Source organism: Genypterus blacodes, unplaced genomic scaffold (genome assembly GCF_046128005.1).
Source record: "Genypterus blacodes isolate CSIRO-AG114 ecotype Tasmania unplaced genomic scaffold, CSIRO-AGI_Gbla_v1 ptg000037l_1, whole genome shotgun sequence".
NCBI classification, from domain to species: Eukaryota; Metazoa; Chordata; class Actinopteri; order Ophidiiformes; family Ophidiidae; genus Genypterus; species Genypterus blacodes.
In genome coordinates this window covers 717,501-737,388 of record NW_027466850.1, presented here as the reverse complement: position 1 = coordinate 737,388, position 19,888 = coordinate 717,501, and the positions used below count along the sequence as shown (strand labels likewise).

At 48.2% G+C, this 19,888-nt stretch overlaps 1 protein-coding gene across 1 annotated transcript in view; it reads left to right on the top strand.

Annotated features, from left to right (window-relative positions):
- tex264a (testis expressed 264, ER-phagy receptor a) overlaps window positions 1-19,888 on the top strand; it is a 42,718-nt gene that overhangs the window by 22,795 nt on the left and 35 nt on the right. Inside the window, exons 3-4 of the mRNA XM_076147208.1 lie at window positions 13,371-13,542; window positions 18,166-19,888. The exon at window positions 18,166-19,888 is cut by the window's right edge and continues 35 nt beyond it. Coding sequence (XP_076003323.1) covers window positions 13,371-13,542; window positions 18,166-18,560 — 567 coding nt within the window. The 3' untranslated portion in view covers window positions 18,561-19,888. The remainder of the gene's footprint in view (window positions 1-13,370; window positions 13,543-18,165) is intronic.

Here is a 19,888-nt window from a genome sequence, read left to right as displayed (position 1 = left end):
TGTTTTACCATGTGTGTATGAAGTTGCGATCTAAATGACTGATGAGCCAGAAAGTAGCGGAACAATATCAAATGAAACATCTCTCTCTCTCTCTCCCTCTCCCTCTCTCCCTCTCTCTGTCTCTCTCCCGTTCGCTCTCTCTCTCTCTCTCCATCTCCCCCTCTTGCTCTCTCTCTCACCCTCTCCCTCCCCCTCTCTCTCTCTCTCTCTCTCTCTCTCTCTCTCTCCCCCCTCTCTCTGTCTCTCTGTCTCTCTCTCTCCCCCCCCTCTCTGTCTCTCTCTCTCTCTCTCTCTCTCTCTCCCCCTCCCCCCCTCTCTCTGTCTCTCTGTCTCTCTCTCTCCCCCCCTCTCTGTCTCTCTCTCTGTCTCTCTCTGTCTCTCTCCCGCTCTCTCTCTCTCTCCCTCCATCTCCCCCCTCTCTCGCTCTCTCTCTCTCTCCCCCTCTCCCCCCTCTCTCTGTCTCTCTCTCTCCCCCCCTCTCTGTCTCTCTGACTCTGACTCTCTCTCTCCCTCTTTCTCTCTCTCCCCTCTCTCTGTCTCTCTCTCTCTCTCTCTCTCTCTCTCTCCTCTCTTTCTCTCTCTCTCTCTCTCTCTCTCTCTCTCTCTCTCTCTCTCTCTCTCTCTCTCTCTCTGTCTCTCTCTCTGTCTCTCCCTCTCTCCCCCCCTCCCTCTCTCTCTGTGGGTGGATGTGTGGATATCTTGCAGCTCTTTTACGCGTGTCTACTAATTGGCGGAAGTATACTAAAAATAGAGATGTCTTGGAACCTTCATCAGATGCGTGGGGAGTCATATTTGTACCTCAAATTGTGTGGTGGAGCACTAATTACGTGTGTGTGTGTGTGTGTGTGTGCAGATATGTGCATGCATGATGTGTCTCTCATCACTGTGACTGATGGTCAGGCAATGATTGGCAATCCAGGCAGCCGAGTGTGTGTTTGCCGTGCACAGGAACACGGCGGTGTACGGCGGCGCTCTGCCATCACACTGAGAACAGAACGATCCGTTGGGCCTCCATTCATCTCCGTCCTGTCACCAGCAAAGCCTGGGCCGGCACAAACTCTTTCATATGGACCCCCGTCCCCAGAGACCCGTTGGCAGCTTATTGTACTTTGTGTTTTCACGTCGAGGGAACTTTTTCTTATTCGGTTGAAAATGAAGATAAATTGTGTGTGTGTGTGGAGAGCAAGGACACATTTACATCTCCTGCTCCTCATTCATTTGCATGTTGGTCCTCAGGGTTTCCCTCTATTTGCAAATGCTAACTACGTGTGTGTTACATTATGAATCGGATTTTGTATTTTTTTGCGAACATCAATTTAATTTACAGATCATTTTAAAGCATAGAAACCTCTTACAAATCACTAAATCCCCTCTGAAATACTGGACTCTTCCTGGTTTGACAGACACATCTGACTGAAATGAAGAAATCTCAATAACACAAAAGGTGTGAAAGACACAGATCACCACAGGCACATTCCCTCTTGTTTTCTCATTTTGTTCTTTTGAGAGAACTCTTGTGCGTCAAAAGCAAATTTGGCAGCGACTCCACACTCCCACCGTGTTGTTCTGCAATCCTTTAGATTATCAAAGCCTGCGGTCTCCATGGAAAAGAGAGAGGGGGGATCTTTGGCAGAGGCGGTTGCCCTGACAACAAGCTCCAATAATTCTGCCCAGAGCCGAGGAAGAACAGCGCCACGGCAGCCGCATACCTGAGAGCGGCGAGAGGCTCGTCTGATTGGAGCTGTTACCTGCGTCTACCTGGTGCAGCGGGATCAGAAGAACAAAAAGCCCGAAGAGCCTTTAGATCAAAACCGGTACAGCACAGACGCGCGCCGCTAAGTCTTTGTAGCTCTCCCGCCCAGATTCTGACAAGTGCGAGCGTCGAAACTATCAAAGTATCTCCGCTTCGGCCCCATCCTGCGTTCTGACCCGCGGTGAGCCGTAACAGCACCGTGCAGCTTCAGTGAAAACATCCTGGGTGAAAGCAGGGAGGAGAGTTTGGGTTTCCTTCACATTCTAATGCAACAACAGTCTTTTAAGGAAGGAACTGTCACATCCATGTCGTGTGAAGCTGAGGTTTTCATCATCTCTCCTCTCCTGTTGTAGAAGAGACTGTGTGAACTGGAGCTGAGGTTCACAGTCACACACTCAATAAGTAATGACTCAAAGTAGAAATGGCTCTTTTATACGTTTCTTTATTTGTCATGTGTGTGTGTATAGTTCACGGACACATTTCCATCCTATCACTCGGTATGTGGAAACTTGGATTATTCTCGGAGTAAAGCAATAGATCCGTTGTTTCCCCACGATGTCATGGAGCGGTTGAACTCTGCGTGAACTGAAGTAGCAGACCTAGCAGCTAGCAGACCTCCATTATCCCTCCATTCTCTCTCTCTCTTTATCCAGGGTCCCTCAATCAGGGCCCAGTAGGAATGAAACTTTTTCCCCACCTTTTCAACTACACTCCAGGGACACAGAACCACAAAGAAACCTGCTACACCGTCACAGCGGCGGTACAAAGCAACACCCTCGGCTTCCGTCTTCTGGAAATAAGTAGGCAGCTAAAAGAGGGAAAAGCTCTGTGAGTTTAAAAGACAGTGACAGACGGCGGTGGAATGGCGTAAGTAGTTAAAGTTTCACCCTTCGGGGGGGGACATGGGGTCGTAATGAGTACCTGTCAGAGGTGGAGCGTGGCGGAGGGACGGAGAGACGGGAGAGACACCTCGGAGTGATGGAGCCAAGTGGGCGACGGTAGGCAGGAAAATAGGGAACCGAATTGAACGGACAGGTGGATCAGTCAGAGGCGTCCTGCGGAGAGAGAGAGAGAAGGGTTTTAGAAGTAGGAGAGAGGAGGACGTTAAGGAGTGTCAGAGGTGTCTTAGCTGCGTTGAAGTAGTCGTTTCAGTCAATGTTGTTATTTTAGATTGGTGTCAAGTGCAAATGGAACACAAACAGGTCAGAACAGGAACCCAGAAACACGATACAGACAGGAGTAAAGTTCTAATCAGGGAGCTCATCATGGAAGCAACACTGATTCACACCGAATTCATCACAAGTTTGGAAAAATCTAATTAAACTTGTGTCGGAAAACTTTGATTGAAGAAACAAAAGCGCCTCGTCCAAGTGAGCCGGCGGAGCCCAGCGCTTCACAGATTGTGTGTTTTTCATCGAGTGGGAGGATCGGAGTAACAATCGGTTGGCACGGGGATTACAAAATAAAAGCCTCAGCTGCTCTGCGTCGCTGGGACTCTCTGCCTCCCGCTTCACTTCCTCTAAATGTCATCTTCTGTCGTTACGGATATGGAAGAGATTGCCGCCGCATCTGAATATCACTCAGCTGTGACGGAAATAAGACTAGGCAATAGATCAAATAAGAGAAAGACTTCCAATTGGTGTTTGTTAATGTTTGAGTTCTCCTCGCTCTGCCTCTTTTCCTCTGCGTTGTCGTTCGGTAGCGGGGGCCTCGGGTTTTCATCGCCGGCTATAAAACACAGTGATTAGGCCGGGGCTCAGGCTGAGAGGAGCACAGAGGGGGCACGCGGAGAGCAGCACTGTCAGCAGAAGACGCCCGTTAATTCCAACCATTAGGGCGGCGGCGAGCGAGCTGGAACAGAGGGTGGCCCGGGGTTTAAACACGGCCCTTTGCCCCGCGGACAGCAGAGAGGCTACAATGACTTCAACCCAGACCGTAACGGCTCCCTTACTCATCGCTGACACCGCATCATCCCTCCCTGTGGTTTTTCCCTGGTCTTTAGGGAGCAGGGAGGGGGCGGAGCCGAAGCTAATTGTTGTCTTTAAAACATCCCATTAGACAGGAGATCAGACGCGGCTTCCTGTTCTCTTCTCCTCTGTTCCACTTACACTGATTGTAGCTCCAAAAGAGGGATTTTGCTCGCCGTTTTCTCCGTGGCAGTATATAGAATCTGTGTGTGTGTGTGTGGGGGGGGAGCAAACTAGAAGCGTGCAAAGAACGGAAATCCGATTGTGATGAGGACAATGCGACGTGATGCCTGTCAAGCCGGCTCGTCTTCACAATCTGCAAACTGCTGTAGCTCAGCATTCAGACTTTCTCTTTCTCTGTCCATCCACCAAAGATCTCACGTCGTGCCTCTTCAACAGCTACATATGCGCTTTTCTCTTTCCGGAGTTTACTGAAAAAGAGCAGCATCAGAGGCTGGAAGGTGCAATTAAAGTACCGTCACCTTATCTTCCAGTAAGGTTGTGTTAGTTGGAGCAAAGCTTGGCTGGCTTGAGGAGCAGAGATACGTGAATCATGCAGGACCCAAAGCTCAGTCAAGTGTGCTCGCACGTTTGGTATTTTCATGGCTTATGCCGCAGCGTACACCCGAGGCACACACTCACACACACACACACACAAGGAGCTGCGGTTATATACTGTACATTCATTCTCAGAGGGAGTGTTAGGGTGGATTAGGGGAGGAAGGCTGCTCCTCTCGTCCCGTTTAAAAGCATCGCCGTGACATTTACTAATCTGTCCAGTCCGTGATGTCCTCAGACATTCTTTACCGGAAAAGTGCGCACTCGCAAGTGTACAATGTAGCGTCCAGAATACGACTATAAGCAGCAAGGTACAGATCCTCCAACTGAGGCACACATGAGTCATCCCGTTATGATGCACAGGAAGGAAGGAGAAGATTCTGAAAGGGGGACCAACCGGTGGGTCCAGAAGAGTTCAGGAGGTTAATAAAAACATTGAGGTGAGGATTGTGGCAGCCCGCTTGGTACATGTGGGGGAGGAATCTCTGAAAGATTCTCTCCCCCTCAGTGCAGCTCACCTGGCATGAACCACTATATCTCCTCTCACTTTCTATCCAAGCCACACTGCGGACTTGAATCCCCCCTCCCTGGAGGCTGTTTGGGCCTATTCAGGGACAACGTTAAAGATGGAACACACTGAATAATGCAGGGAGCCGCGGTCGGGTTAGGGACCCTCGATTACGGCGGTGGATAATAGATATTTGTTGGGGGAAAGTTGAATTTCTATTGCTGTACTACGACCCGTTCGCCGACCCCGGAAGGCTTCTAGAAAACCGCTCTTCCTGTCCTCGTCCTTTATCAGAGAGCGTATTCATCGGTAGCTAGTAGAAAGCGTGATGGCTCATTTCTAAGGCTACCAGGCCGCACGGTCTGGGACTCTGAAGGACAATAGATGAGATGAAACCCGCTCTCCAGAATTCTCTCCCTCTCTGCTGATTAGCAGTGTTTTTGTTCTGACGGGATTATTCTCGGCGTCCCATTAACTCTCTGCGTCCGGCTCGTTTTTTTGAATAGCGTGCGTGTGTGTTATGCCGTAGAGCGTGCGTCATGTCGTTCCTCGTCCACATCGTTAAAAACAGCAGACGGAGCTCATTAACCCTTCATTAAACGCACCGCCGCTTCATTAGACTCACCTTTTTCTGTCTTAACCACAGAATACTTTTTGTCTGGCTCTGCTCTAACTCCAACTCAACTCGGACTCGTGTCCGGATGAGCTGATTGGCTGTAAGGACGCCACTATACACACTGGCACATTTGGACCGGCGCGCTGCTGGTAAAGTGGAGTTTAACATAACGGCTTAATAAAACAAAATATGGAACAGAGCCCTGTTCTCTTGGCAGGTCAACTCTGGCTCCCACTAAATGCCTCCTGCTCTCACACACTGCTGCAGTGTGTAGAGGCTTATTATTACATACATATATTTATAGGGAGACATAATCCAATTTCCCTCAACCTCACATTCCCCACCTCCTATTTGCATCTCATTAAGACACAGACGTGAAGATCTCCCACATTACCCTCTCAGATTAAGGTTAAAATTAAGATCGCAATTAGAGACGAAACTGTCTGACTTGTTTCAGATTGATCTCTCGTCATATCCAGGGGTTTCCGTCTCCTCCTCCTTTTGCCAGGCGATGGCTCACTGATTTTAGAAGCTTTAATAGCCAACACTAATTGACTCCAAACCTCTCTAATGGTCTCCTTAATGGCTCTGTGCTTTCTGGTGAATCGGTATTCGGAGGTTAATCTCACAGGTAATGTTACAGTTTGGGGCGATTGGCTTTTTAAATGTGTGTTTACTTTTGGATTTAAAGGTATTTCCTCCTTAACTTTAGAGTCTGAAGGCTCTTTGCCGGCATGGGGACTGTCTAAAGCTCTAAAGCTCTAAAGCTTTATCCGGGCAGTAAACGCCGCTGTAATTGCTCAATTCACAGGTCGGTAGTCTGGGATTTTTATTGCCGTGGACGATATCTGTGTTTTTGACCCATGACCTCAGAGAAATTGCCAGGCCACATTACTGACTGATTTTCTACAGTCCCACCGGTCCTCATTTATGTCCATTTAATTCCGTCTCAATCCGCGTCTCTCACACACACGTGGATCCTGCATTCATTCGAAGCCTCGCTTGCTTGTGTACATTCTCTTTTCGTTGATCAACACTGAGCCACAGATACACAAGCTGTCATGTGACGCAGAGGGAAACGGGTAAGTGGTGTGTGTGTTTGTGTGTGTGTGTGTGTGTTTGTGTGTGTGTGTGTGGGGGGGGGTAATCCACAGTTGGGAGAGCAGCCACTCCTATTACCTCTCACCACTCCTCAGCTCACCAGATCAATTGTGGAAGACCCCAGGAGACCGGAGTAGCTGCTGACAAAGTCACTATACATGTAGCTCATCAAGTCTCCCTCCGTATTGATTGCATCGGTGCATGTCGAGGTTGCGGCTCAGCCCCGTCGCCCCTGCCTTTCACTCCGTGTGTGAGTCTATCAACAACGCCGTCTTTCCATCGTGCCAAATGGCTGCGACATCCACAAATGTCCATCTCTGCTCAGTTCCAGGCAGAGAGGCGTCGGATGGGCGGATGAAGGAAAGGCCCGGGCTTGCCGAGGCAGACGCAGAGAATCGCAGCTTTGCCGACGGAATGAAAGCGCTCCATTCTGGGGAAGTGTGTGACCACCAGGGACTTTCAGAATTGGACACCTTCGCCGAGGTGCAAAGTAGAGTTTGTGTCTCCTTCCCCAGATGTGATGGGGAAGGAGAGGTGATGGTGGGTGTGAGGAGGGTGAGCTGTGTCTCTGTGATAGAGCGGTGGGAGTAAATAGGCCAGGGAAGAAGGAGGACTCAGGGGTTTGTCACCAATTGTCACCATGAGTTGCCGAGGTTTGTATTAATTTTCCTTTTTGTCTGCCTGGGGACAAAGGTGAGAAATCACCCGCCTAAAAATAGACGTGTGTGTCCGTGACGAGGAGTGTGTGTCCTGTACGTAACCCACTGTGATGAAGTGGCTCTCACCCGTAAAGCTGAGAGCCGGGGTCTTTCTCCATCTTGCCTTGAGGTCCATCCTGGATGTAGGCTGTCACAGTGAACACAGAGCAGGATGGACGTCCTCTCTCCCATCATTATTCACTACCAGTGCTCAGCCATATCTGGCATGTCTCCCTGGAGGGAGGGGGGGGGGGGTTTCACAGCTGACAAGATAATGTCTCTTTTCCAGAGAAAGAGCGGTAGTTTCTTAAAATGGCAGTCAGGTATGTTCAAATCCCCGCGCTGCCTTTTATTTCAATTTATTTCATCATGTTCAGGTTGTGTGATTTAAATTTTGACGTCTAGTTAAGTGTCGACCCACTTTATCTGCTCTTACTTCACCCAGTGAGTTCACACGTGTTGAGCAGGGAGGGAGGGGTGAGAAAAAAAGTTGTTTTCCATCAAACTTTGGTGCCAATTAGTTTGTGAAGGTTAGAACGTCAGAGTTCAAACTCACAAACCGGGGCCTAGACCATCTCAAGGCTGCTCTGTATGACCGCTCTGTACTCATATCTGCTGTATAGAACATGTCTATGGGCAGGACATGTATAGAAAACTCTTGAGGAGGACGTGTGTATGAAGATAAAGCGTAGTTCAGATGTTTGTTGACGTGTTTTTAAAACTCTGTTTGTGCTCTATTGATCATTTCACTCTGCTTCAGTTTCCTGCCAAGTAATGGGATATTTATTGTACCTGCAATTAATTATAGATTGTTTTTGTGTGTGTGTGTGGACAGGGGTTGCTCCATTTCCTGATCAATATCTGACCCTTGGTCTTGAGACAGATGAAGAGTAAACACAGGTGGCTCTGCTGACTCTGCTTGGAGACACAAGGGAAGGCAGAGCTGAATGGGAGAGTAGTGAGGGGCCGTGTGCAAACGCAACCCCTTCACTCATGGCGTCTCTGTCTCGTCACCTCTGATTGACAAACCGGTCCAATTTTTTGAGGGTCCAATCTGTTATGGAACCCCTCTTCTTGTTTCTAACCTCTGCTGTATCCGTCCCTGTCACCGTGTCTCCCTAGAAGCGTCCGGCCGCCTGTCTCCCGGCTGTGATGAAGTGTTGTAATTTATCCTTTTTGTCACGTCGACTCTCCCTCAGCCCACCTTGCCTACTTCTGCTGGGGTCAGCAGTTTCCTTCCACATCCCCCAGAGACCTTCAGAGCACCTGCCGAGGTTCAACGGTGTAGATTGAGAGCGCGGTAAAAATAACAAGAATGAAACTATTTGCAGGATCCCAAGCCTTAACAGCATGGACTCCAAGGAGAGATACAGTGTTTCCGGATTGTTCCTTTAAAGGCGGAGGAGGATCATTCAATATTCAGGGCCAAACACAAGAAAGTGACTGAAAGCAACAACAACAAAGTGTATGAAACGTCCCCTCTGTCAGGATCAGTCCCCAGTCAGCGCTCTTGATACAATAATATGTCCTCTTCACTTCTTTGTGACTGCTGCCCGACCTCTGGAGATGAAGACTCTGTTGCTCACCGGCCTGAACGCAGACGGCCAAGCTTACATAAAGGAACGGACGCGCAAAATGCAGAGATCTCTCACTCGGGCCGCCTCCTGAATGAAAGCCACACAGAACGGCACGTCTGTCAAGATGGAAGATTGTTTTTGTGAGACCCGACAGGACCATAACCATTTTATATGTTTGAGTGGCTGAACTCCTACTGGTGCTTCACTTAGGGTCCATACTTCAGGGTGCGTGTGTGTGTTCCACAGAAGTGTACATGTTTACTGGCCACTTATTGGTGTGTCTATTGGATGAGGGATGTCTTGCACACACAGAGCAGCAGCTAGAGAGGTCAGAGACTCTACCAAACCCCATGAGCTGGCCCATATATCCACACACACACACACACACACACACACACTCCGTATAAAGACTTCACACTTCTCTCCTGAAGCGCAAATTGTTTCTGATTCCCTACAACGTCCAGGTAAATCACCATTTAATGAACATACAGAGTAAATAAAGTGCCTTCAACCGTAGTGATTTCTCCCTTAAATTGTTTTCTTCAGCGGAGAGAAAATCCCATTAGGCTGACGTGAGAGTCAGACCTACCGTCCACACACACACACACACACACACATACATACCAATTCCCTCCACTCAGTTTGTGCAGGTCCTGCCCTTTTCCTTTAAGCAGTGCAGTTACACACGGTTGACTTTGTGACATATTGTGGTCTTGCTGTGTCTGGAACATTATGAAGCACATCTTTGTTATTGCTGTTTCCTCGCGGCGGGCGCTGTTGATTCACAGCAGGGAATTATTGCTCGTACGCTTCCGAGGGGAGTGAGAGGTCAGATACACACAGTTGTAACGGGGAACTTAAGATTCAAAGTCTGGGTGAAGTGAACTTTAGCTGGAACCTGGATCTTCTAATCTTGCAGATGGACGGTCTGATGCCAGGCTGCGCCAATCCCTCTTCCCCGTCTTTAACTCTTTCTGTCCGCCCAAATAATGTTTCACTCCACCCAAACCCCTCTCGGGCCAAACACCACAGAATAGTTTTTCCTCCTCATTAAGCCGTGATCGTTAAATGCATTAATTGAGCCGGTTGAGAGATTCTGTGCCGACTTCTCAGGCCAAACACAAAGCTGCAGTATATATCCTATAGAGAAATGGCTCCAGGGTGTAAACAGCAGTTAAATATATATATTACATTACTAATGCAAACTATATATAGGGACATAAAAAAACCGCAGTGGTCTCTCTCCCCTGAGCGCCGTCTCGTATGGAAACGTGAACTCTCAGTGCCCGATTGCACACAATAAACAAATACGCTCACGCAGCTTTAATGTGGCGCGGCTCATTTCTGTAGTAATAGCATTAGTTATTCTTTACAGGCCACAGAACATGTAAATGTTTATGGGGGTATGTTTAATAGACGATTTGATTCAAGGTCTCAGTCTTAACGCAGGAGTTGCGTAGCGTGGAAGGAAGGATGGGACCTCAGAGTGACCTGTGTAGAGACAATCAGGAGGTGGCAGGAGAACGGCCTGTAGACTACATGGGTTTAGAGTAAAGCCTTATGTAGCACATCGGTTGAACATCATGTTGGTCACTGGCTGGCTCAGGTCCAGACTTGCGTATTAGCCTCACCACCGCCATAATCATAAATGTTGAGTTTGCTCCGAGGCGACAGGAAGGAACGGCCGACCCAGATTGTCTCTTTCGGAGAGTGTCCGGTGTCGTCTGTCGTCTTCGTGTCCTGCAGCAGAAGAGACCTTTTCAGTCCACGCCGCGATGACAGCTCCCAGACGCCGACACGGGTTAAGTGGAAGCATGTCGGCTCGGCGATAGGCGACGGGAGAAAGAGACGACGCCTAATCAGAGCCCGGGCACGGGCGCGGAGGCCGGGCCCGGGCGGGCCCGGGCGCGGAGGCCGGGGAAAGGGGAAAGGGCACAGGGAGGGAATAGAATCTCTCCCTCGTCATAATTAAAACCTTCACGCCAGGAGCGGGTTTTGATTATGAGGGGACAGTTAATCTATCTGCCGTTTCTTTATTCATTTCCCCAGTGAGAGTATGAGAGCAGTATGGATTGCTGGTCAGTGGATTCTATCACCCAGAGGAGGCTTTGATCTGTTTATCACCGCCTCATCATACATGCAGGCTGTATTCTTTATTGTTTAGCTGTCAGGTGAGATAACAGCAAAGCTCAAGTGGATAAGAAAATAAATTGAAATCTCGATGTCATCCTTTAGCTAAACTAAACATGGAGTGTGTGTGTGTGTGGGGGGGACCAAAGTGGCTTTAAAGGGAATATATTCTTCTTCTTTTATTATTACTTTTTCAGTGGAGGTCATTTTAGAGGTCAACCTTTAAGATGCTACAATGTGCTATCAACAAATTCATCCACTACACTCCCTTGTGGCTGTGCTGATGTACACACTGAGTGGAAACAGTCATTACATTACATTACGATCATTTGGCAGACACCGTTATCCAAAGCGACTTACATTACATTACCACCCTTCGCAGAGAGGGGAGCAATTGAGGGTTCGTTGCCTTGCTCAGGGGCACCTCGGCAGGGGCTCGAACCGGCGACCCTCCGGTTCCCAAGCGGAAGCACTACCCACTGAGCCACTGCCTCCCCAGTCCAGGTTCAGGTGCGGCCGCTCCACATGCTGGATCCTGTCTTGGAACAGAAAAGGCCTGTTCACTGTCACTTTTAACGCTGAAGGCAAAGAAACAGAACAAAACCCCAAACAGAAGCGTCTCTATGGCGGTTACAAGACGCCTGGTGTGTACAGCCCGCTCCTCCTCACCCAGTGGTTTTTACCTGATGGAGTCTTTTGTTGAAATGAAATCCTGCATTTCCTCGGAGGCACCTGGCACGAGGGCTGACACCAGGAGCCAGGAGCCTCTGAGTTACTGCCTTAGCAAGCAAACAATACTGTCAGGGATGCAGGCACACATCTTCATACTGTCGCACTGTTTTCTTTCCCCTCTCTGTGTGTGACAGTATACCTTGGAGACATGCAGGGTGTGTGTGTGTGTGTGTGTGTGTGTGTGGTGGTGTGTGGGTGTGTGGGTGTGTGTGCACCTGCGCTGTGGTGAATTGTCTTTGTCTCCATTCCCCAGCTCATTATTGGAGCAGGTTCAAGGAGATGGGTCCTCATTTGCATAGGCAGCCCCGGGGCTGCGGCCCCTGTGTGTAGCGCTCAGGTGATTCATACCGACTCTTACACTCCTATTCTGCACTGGATTAGATTAAAACCAATCAATCAACCCAGTTCACCCTGACCCAATGGGAAATGAGTCAGGTGACTTCCATCCCACAAATAGAGAAGAGGTTCCACTTTTATAGACCTCTCAACCTCTGCATGTGTCCTCCACTCTTCCATCCCTGACTTTTGTGTCGCACAACCATGGCAACATCGCACATAACTCACGGAAAAAGAGAGACTAGAGATTCATGATGAGTTTAATTGACGGTCAAGACATTTTGGCTGTGGATCCCTTACTAAAACGCTCATCTGCCACTTTGCCACGGATTGTAGCAGAGAGCAGCAGCCTGAGCGCTCACTGCTCTGGATCCTCTGGAGAACTATATGAAAGCATTGCAAAAAATTATGCAAGGCTAATGTCCTCTTTAGAGGAAACCTGGTATTATATTTATAAATTCTCCAGCTTCCGTGGATGTGGATGAAATGCAGTTTTAATGGCGGGTCACGTGGGACAGCACACACACTCATTGTAATGTGTTAAACATAGTGTTATGTCAGCAGAGTGAAGAGCAGAGAGAATACTTTACACTTATAGCTACACTACATAAATCTCTGATAATTCTCTGCCCGGCTCAGGTGTTGTGTACGTTTCCATTCATCACACCGGCTTCTCTTTGTGACGTGCCAGTTAATGAAATGACCACTCAGAGGATGAAATACACAATCATGCTGGGCGAGTGTAAAACTGTAAAGCTTACCGAGAGCAGAAAAGCAGTTCTTTGTTGTTTTGTTTAATGCTTCATTTCCATATTGTGTTGTCGTCCTGCCTCTTGAATATTTTAATACATTTTGGTGTCTTATGAAAAACACTTCTGCCTCCGTGTCTCAAAGTTGCCTCGCCTCAAAGCAGGGAGCCATGGTCATGGTTTCAAATGAATTTCACGCTTCTGTCTTCCCCCTCAGCCCAGCCTGATTTATGAAAGGTTAATATCTCCTCTGTTGCGGCGGCAGCATGTAAAAGTTTGTCATTCCGTGTTGCCAATTTCACCCTACACCAAATACCGCCGGGTGTTTCAGGGTTCTTTACTTATCTTCAACCCTTTATGAGCACTATTGTTCACTCAGTAGCTCCTTTATCAGGCACACCTGTACCATCCAATAGATCGTCTCTACCCATCAGTCCCACCTTTACACAGCTGATGAATGTTCTGTTTTTGTAGACAAGAGGCGTTGATTCAACTCAGTGGTAATTGTTGTGGCTGTAGTTTGTTGCAACCCCTCTTGCGTGTTTGGATTGGACAAAGTATTCCAGGTGTTTGTAATAAAGTGGCCGCAGTGTGACGATGCCTTGTGTCTAACCCTTCTGTGGTGTTGTGTGTTTTGGTTCCCAGGAGAGGAAGCTGTGTGCGTTCCCGTATATTGAGATCTGCTCTTCGGACGTGATCAACTACATGGTGCCGCTGTCTCGCCAGACCGACTTCTTCGTCCCGGAGATGAAGGATGAGGTGAAGACAGATGTGAAAGAGGAGGATTCGGATGAGGACAGAGGGACGGACATCACAGGTATTATTCTGTTTACTTATGCCGAGCACAGGCCAGGGGAAATCAATGATGCGTGTTATAGGCGACAAAAACAACACAACTCCTCCATAATCTGAACTTTCACCTTCGGTCACCTGTGCTCCCTTACATAAGTGAATTGGCTTCAGTCACATGAACACTTAAACGTCGTGATCATATTGGCACAAGTGGCCACAGGAACATCAAGCCACTTATGGATCCCAATAATTTTGTCCGGGTCCGGGATAATCCAAAGCAAAGCGTCGGTTCTAATCAATATGGACTAACGAACGGCGGATGACAAAGACTTCAGTCAGCTTCAACACATCTCAGAGTAGATTTTCAGTGACTTGTTGTGTTTATTGGAAGGCGTTTACACACAGTGAACATGCAGCCACAAAGCCTGGTCTCCATCTGTGTCACTGCAAAAGCCAAATCACATCACATCCCTACATTTAGAGGGGTCCAATGTAGTGTGAGGGAAGGAACACATTTCTGCTCGGCTGAGATTGCCGTGTGTGTGTGCCTGCCTGTGTGTCTCTCTCTCTCTGTGTGTGTATGTGTGTCGGTCAACTTTTATTTGTCAGAGTGAACCCGCCCCCACTATGGCCTTTGATCACAGAGGACATGTGATATACGAGACGCTGTAATTGATCTGTCACTACAAGGATGTGTCTGGGAGCGGAGTGTGTTCTCAGCTGCTATCACGCCATCAAAATCGCCCGAGCCGTAGGTCGGATCCATGGCAATATCGACTTTGTCATCGTAAAAAAAGAAAGCTTGCGTTGCCTGGACGGGGCTGGAGTGGGCGGATGTGTTTGCCTGCATGAACAGATTGGGCCGTTGTGTGACAGCTGTTGTAAACGAAGCGTGCATGCAGAAGACGCATCAGGGAAGAGATGTGATCTTCCTAACCTGTGTGTGTGTGTGTGTTTCACTCCAGCGTCAGCAGACCGACGTGAAGTTGTGATTGTTGTTTGCCCGCCTGACACATGAGAAGGTTAATGAGGAGGGACCCGAGTGATGAGAGGAAACATTTCAGAGGCGCAATTTATTTAGAAAATTAATCTTTGGCGATTAGTGGGGAGACTATTGCCGCTGTGTTTGCTTCCCCGCAGCATGAAGGCACGCACAAGCGCACACACACTTGCTTACGGAGCACATCCCCGGCATTATGCAGATTGAGCCCTCATCCTGACTAACGCTGCGTTTCCAGCCCCCACGCTGTGTGAAATTGATCTATTATTTTACTTTTGGCAATTTAGCAGCTGAAGTGATCAATTTGTTTGTCACTCGAATGAACATTATTCAAGCAGCTCCGCCGCCGAGATTGGCCGCCTTTCTCTGGTTTGTACGGCTGTAGATGGAATGGCTTTGGGGATTTTGACTCTTGCCATGCAGAAAAAACACCCCTGATGTTCTCCATGTTGATATTTTACAGTGTTTTGACCTCCTGAAAGATTTAACATTTGGCTTAAATGTAATATTGAGACCGTCGGCCTGCAGCAAGAAAAACTCCTCTGCTTTCATTTAAAAATTTAGTTGGACTTTCTACACTTTTCTAAAAGAATTCCCCCTCAACCAGCAGCTACTGTCGCACGCGCGCGTGCGTGTGTGTGCGTGTGTGTGCGCTCGGCTGAACTTTCCTAATGAGAGACGGATCAATCAATGGAGCTAAGCCGTGTTTGACAAGCCGACTGTGGAAATCCAGCTCAGCCACTGTGGGATTCACCTTTCCCTCCTTCATCCTCATCATCCATATTACACACCGCCTGCTCCGGACCAAAGCCGCGGCCACCGCTCGCTGACATTTGTCCCTCACACTGAATAAACACAGGCCTGGGCTAGATGAACTCCAACAGCTCTGCATTCATTAGTCAGGCTTCAGACCCAGACGCTACCTGAGACACACCCGGCTTCATTATCAGCAAGAATCCGGCGCCGAATCTTACAAGGCGAGCGTTCTGCAGAGTTCATGTTGGATTTTGAACACGGTGACGGTGTTAAACGTTCTTCAAGGTCTGTTTATACGAGTCTAACTGCTGTGTAATTAAACACAGTTATGCTACACCCTTCATTAAAAGTGAATACTAATTGTCAGGGGTGGGGTGTGTGTGTGTGTGTGGGGGTGGGGGGGTTGTGGTTTGATGTGAGATGTGATGCTGTGTGGCTGAACCCTACTGTTACCGCGCCCGTCTGCCTCCACTTACATTGTTTACATTGACTGTTCCACAATAGAGTTCCAGCTTTAGAATCCTTATTAAACCCAACAAACAATGCATGGGTGTCTTTACGTTTCCTCTTACATTGTCTCTGCACCCCCCCCCCCTGCATGCCTGAGCACTGTTTGCTTCTAACTACCTACTTAAGAAACCCCCTCTGTTCCTCTCCCTAACAGTTTGAAGAACAAGATCTTGATTCTCCGCTAATAATCCCAACGGGCCCAATTTAGCAAACTAATTTAGGCAAATGTTATCTAAAAGACTTTGCGAGGCGCAGCTGGCTCCAAGCAGGGTACCATTTTCATGACTCACTCCCTCCCCTTGTAGAGGGAGTGAAAGTTGTCCAGCTCTTCCTTTGGGGGATGAGGGAGGGGGAGTTTGTCCACACAATTACTCTAAATAGACCCATTATTTTCCACCAAATCCCAGCTATTGTTAAACAAATCTCTCTGGCACATTTCCTCTGCTGCAACATGCAAATTGAATTTAAGTCATTATGTAAAGCCTAAAATAACGCCACACACTCTCAGATGGCATCCACTCAGGGCCGTTCCTGGTGGGTTTTTGTTAGGACCTGCAAGCTAATCAACAGGATGTTTTTGCGGTCGTATAAATAACCTATCCGGTATTTCAAACAGGATCAGATCTGCCGAACGCCGACGCGATAATTAGATCGTCGTGGAGATCAGAGCCGAGACAAAGGAAGCGCTGACCTCAGGAGGAGCGGCGAGAAACCTCCGCTTATCGGCGCTCTCGCTCCCCCATGACACGTCGGAGAGCAACGGCAGTCAGGATGTGGGGATGAGATGGAGAAGTGTGAAAGCAGCAGGGAGACGACTCGGGCGACGGCGTCTCCAGTGTCCCTTGGGATCGTCCAAGGATTAGGGCCAAGTTTGCCTTTTGGTTCATTTTGGCTATACAGACACAGAAAACATGTTCAGACTCGGAGGGACATACGATTGGACACGCAAGCACAGTTTCCCTCCCCCAAACCCGAGTTTATATTGAGAATTCTGCAATCACAGCCTTTCTCCCTAGGCTCGGACATCTCTTCTCTTCCAACCGCCGCCGCGTCGGAGACAGAAGGAAGAGCGACTGTGGAGATCTCACTGACTAATAATCGCTGCGTAGGCGGAGGTGTGATGCGCCTCTTCCATTAATCAGGCCTGATGACTATTTTAACGCTCGCTGTTAGGCAAAGCCGAGCACCAAAGAGCCCCGATTTCCCTTCAATTGTCCTCAGAAACAATATTTTCATTCACTGCTCGCAAATTCCCGCTCGCTTCTTCTTCTTCGTGATATTATTACCAATCGTGCTGCCGTTTGTGGTCCTGCCAACAAAAACCGTTGTCGTCGAGCAGCGAACACCTCAGAATAGCGATTTGGTGGAGGATAATGAACGCCTATTCAGTCACAGATAATCATGAATCAAAGGCCAATCAGTCTGAGCTTTATTCTGAAAGCATTAGCAAGTTAATCGCAGGGCTGAGATCTCCTTCCTTTGAAATGAATGGGCCGTCTTCATGCCCATCTAAGCTGTAATAACGCATAATGACATGCAGGTAATTTGACTAATATGGAATTATCTCTGCCCTGTATGAATATAAAGGCTGGTTTCTTCCTCCCTCTCTTAACAATGCAATGTCTCTTAAAGCTCCATTCCCCTCCTGGTGGGCTTTAATAAGCAGGTTGAGTGTAAAGGAAGGGGACTTTGATTTCAGTGCCGTAAAGAAGGAGCTGAGATCAGAATCATGGATCAGACGGTTGTGGAGTTTTGTAAATGTCATCCATCACAGCATTTCTTTACTCCTCCAAACTCTAAAACTCAAAAAAAAAATGATTGCACTCTCCTCACCAAAAGTGTTCCATTAGATTTGTAGTTTTCTTCTTCAGTCTCACTTCGCATCTTCTGCTGTTCTTCAGAGTCCCATTCACAGAAATAAGAGGATTAAAGAGAAATGGAAAAAGTGAAATTGAGGGCATTAAAAGGCGGCGGCGACGGCAGCTCTGCCTGAGTACTTTTAAAACCCCAATTTAGTCAAATGGCTCATAAGAGGAGCTGCAACAGGCGATCGATTGATGCCTGTGCTCATGTGGTGGATGCTTAGAAAGTTGTTTAGACCAAACTTACTTTACAATCTAACTCTTGGCCTCATGTGACCTGTTGATAATGATTATATATTGGATGTTTCAGTACTTAAGCGATGATAATAAGGGGTGAAAGGTTTATTAGGTAGTTTTGGCTGAATGGTGTAGGTTGTAGTGAGATGCTGATGAGCTTAGATACAGCAGAATAACTCACAATAAACCATTTTGGAACTATTGGCGTTTTCCTCCTCGGTCTTCCTATTTGGTGAACCTGCTTTAGTTTCAATTCCTTTTCCTTGTTGCTGTGTTCCCGCAGGTGCAGACTCCCACAGTGACGTGAGCTCGGTGAGCGGCGGCGTGCTGTGGGACAGCAGAGAGACTTCCCTGGCCGCCTCCACCGCCGCCTCCCTGGCCTCCTCCCTGCCTCTGAGGGACGTGATGGACGCCGGCGAAGACCCCCAGCAGAGGGACCACAGCGACACGGGCCTGAACGGCTCCATGGACAGCAGCTCGTCCTTTGAGGAGCTGGACATGGACCAGGAGGAGGGACGCGGCCAAGAGCGGGAGGAGGAAGAGGAGGAGGAGGAGGAAGACGCTGGGGTTGAGGGTGAAGCCACAGAGCCGGCTGAACTGGGGGCTGAGAAGAGGGAGGTGGCGGAGGGCGAGGGCGAAGACGAGGACGCCGGAGAGAAGAAGGACATGGCCGTGTAGCGATGACGTCATCCGGCTCCTCAGTGGATGTTGTTGGTGGTTTGCTGTCATGTGATCTCGTTGGTGAAACTAAAGCCGCTCACGCCGTAACCAACATATATCTGCGTCTTCTAATACGGCTTCTTTAAAACCTGTACATTCATCTCTGTTAATTTTATGGGCTTTTTTATTTTTTAATCAATATTTCTAGTCCACTATCAACCTTCTAAACATTTCAGACTCGTGCAATAGAGAACCTCTCAGTTTGTACGCCGCTGTGTTTCCCTCTGTAAACCCTTGAGTTCTGATCTAAGTCGCTGTCATTTCTGTGTTTCTTCACTTATTAAAGTAAAAGGAAAGACTTTGACGTTGGCTATGCTGGATAATCATACAGTTGATGTTTTGTGCTTTAAGCTCATATCAGAGTACAGAAATGAGTTCAGACCTCCTCCATTTTTGCACATTTAATTATGTTGTAGATTCAATTTCGATTTTTAGAAGTCTCCTTCAAACCCTTTCCTCCAGACTTAGTTGAAGCTCCTTTGGCAGCAATCACAGCCTGGATCTCCGGCCTCCTTCTCCCATTCTTCTTCTGTGGATCATCTCAAGCTCCGTCAGGTCGTTAAGGTTGGATGGGGGACCGTTGATGGACAGCTGTTTTCATATCTCACCACAGACGCCGGGTTGGGTTTAAGTCGAGGCTCCGACATCCACAAAGCTCTCCCTCTAAGCTTCTCTTGCATCATCCCGTCTTTAGGCTCGTCGGCCCGTCAGAAGGTGAATCTCCGTCCCCGGGGGTCTGAGGTCCTGAGCGTTCTGGAGCAGCTTTTCATTGAGAATATCAGGGTACTTTGCTGCATTAGAGCTCTGGTTGGACTCTGACTCGCCTCCCTGTCCCTCTTCACACCCCCACACACACCCTGATGCCGCCAACACAGCATCAGCATCAGGCTAGAACATGACTAAATGTGAGGAGATGGAAAGGGTCTGAATGGTTTGCGTACCCCCCATGTGTCACATGTCTGTGTATGTTACCTGAGGTTTGGTTGTAGAAAAGGCAGGAGATTCAGAAAGCAGAGACTGAAAAACTCATCTTAGACAGGATAAGATAGGGAGTCACCAGGAGCAGGATTTATACGGCAATTTAAAGATGAAACATTGTCCCTTGAGAAAACGATTTACGATCGGTGTGTGTTGAGATAATCCCTGCAGTCTATTTTTATAGCCCCTTTATTAAACCACTCATCAGTGTTGTTGTTGTTGTTTAGACTCACTCATTGTCACAATCTCTGAGGTTCCAATTCTGAAATGACCAAACTAATGTTCAGCACATATTTGCCATATTAGTG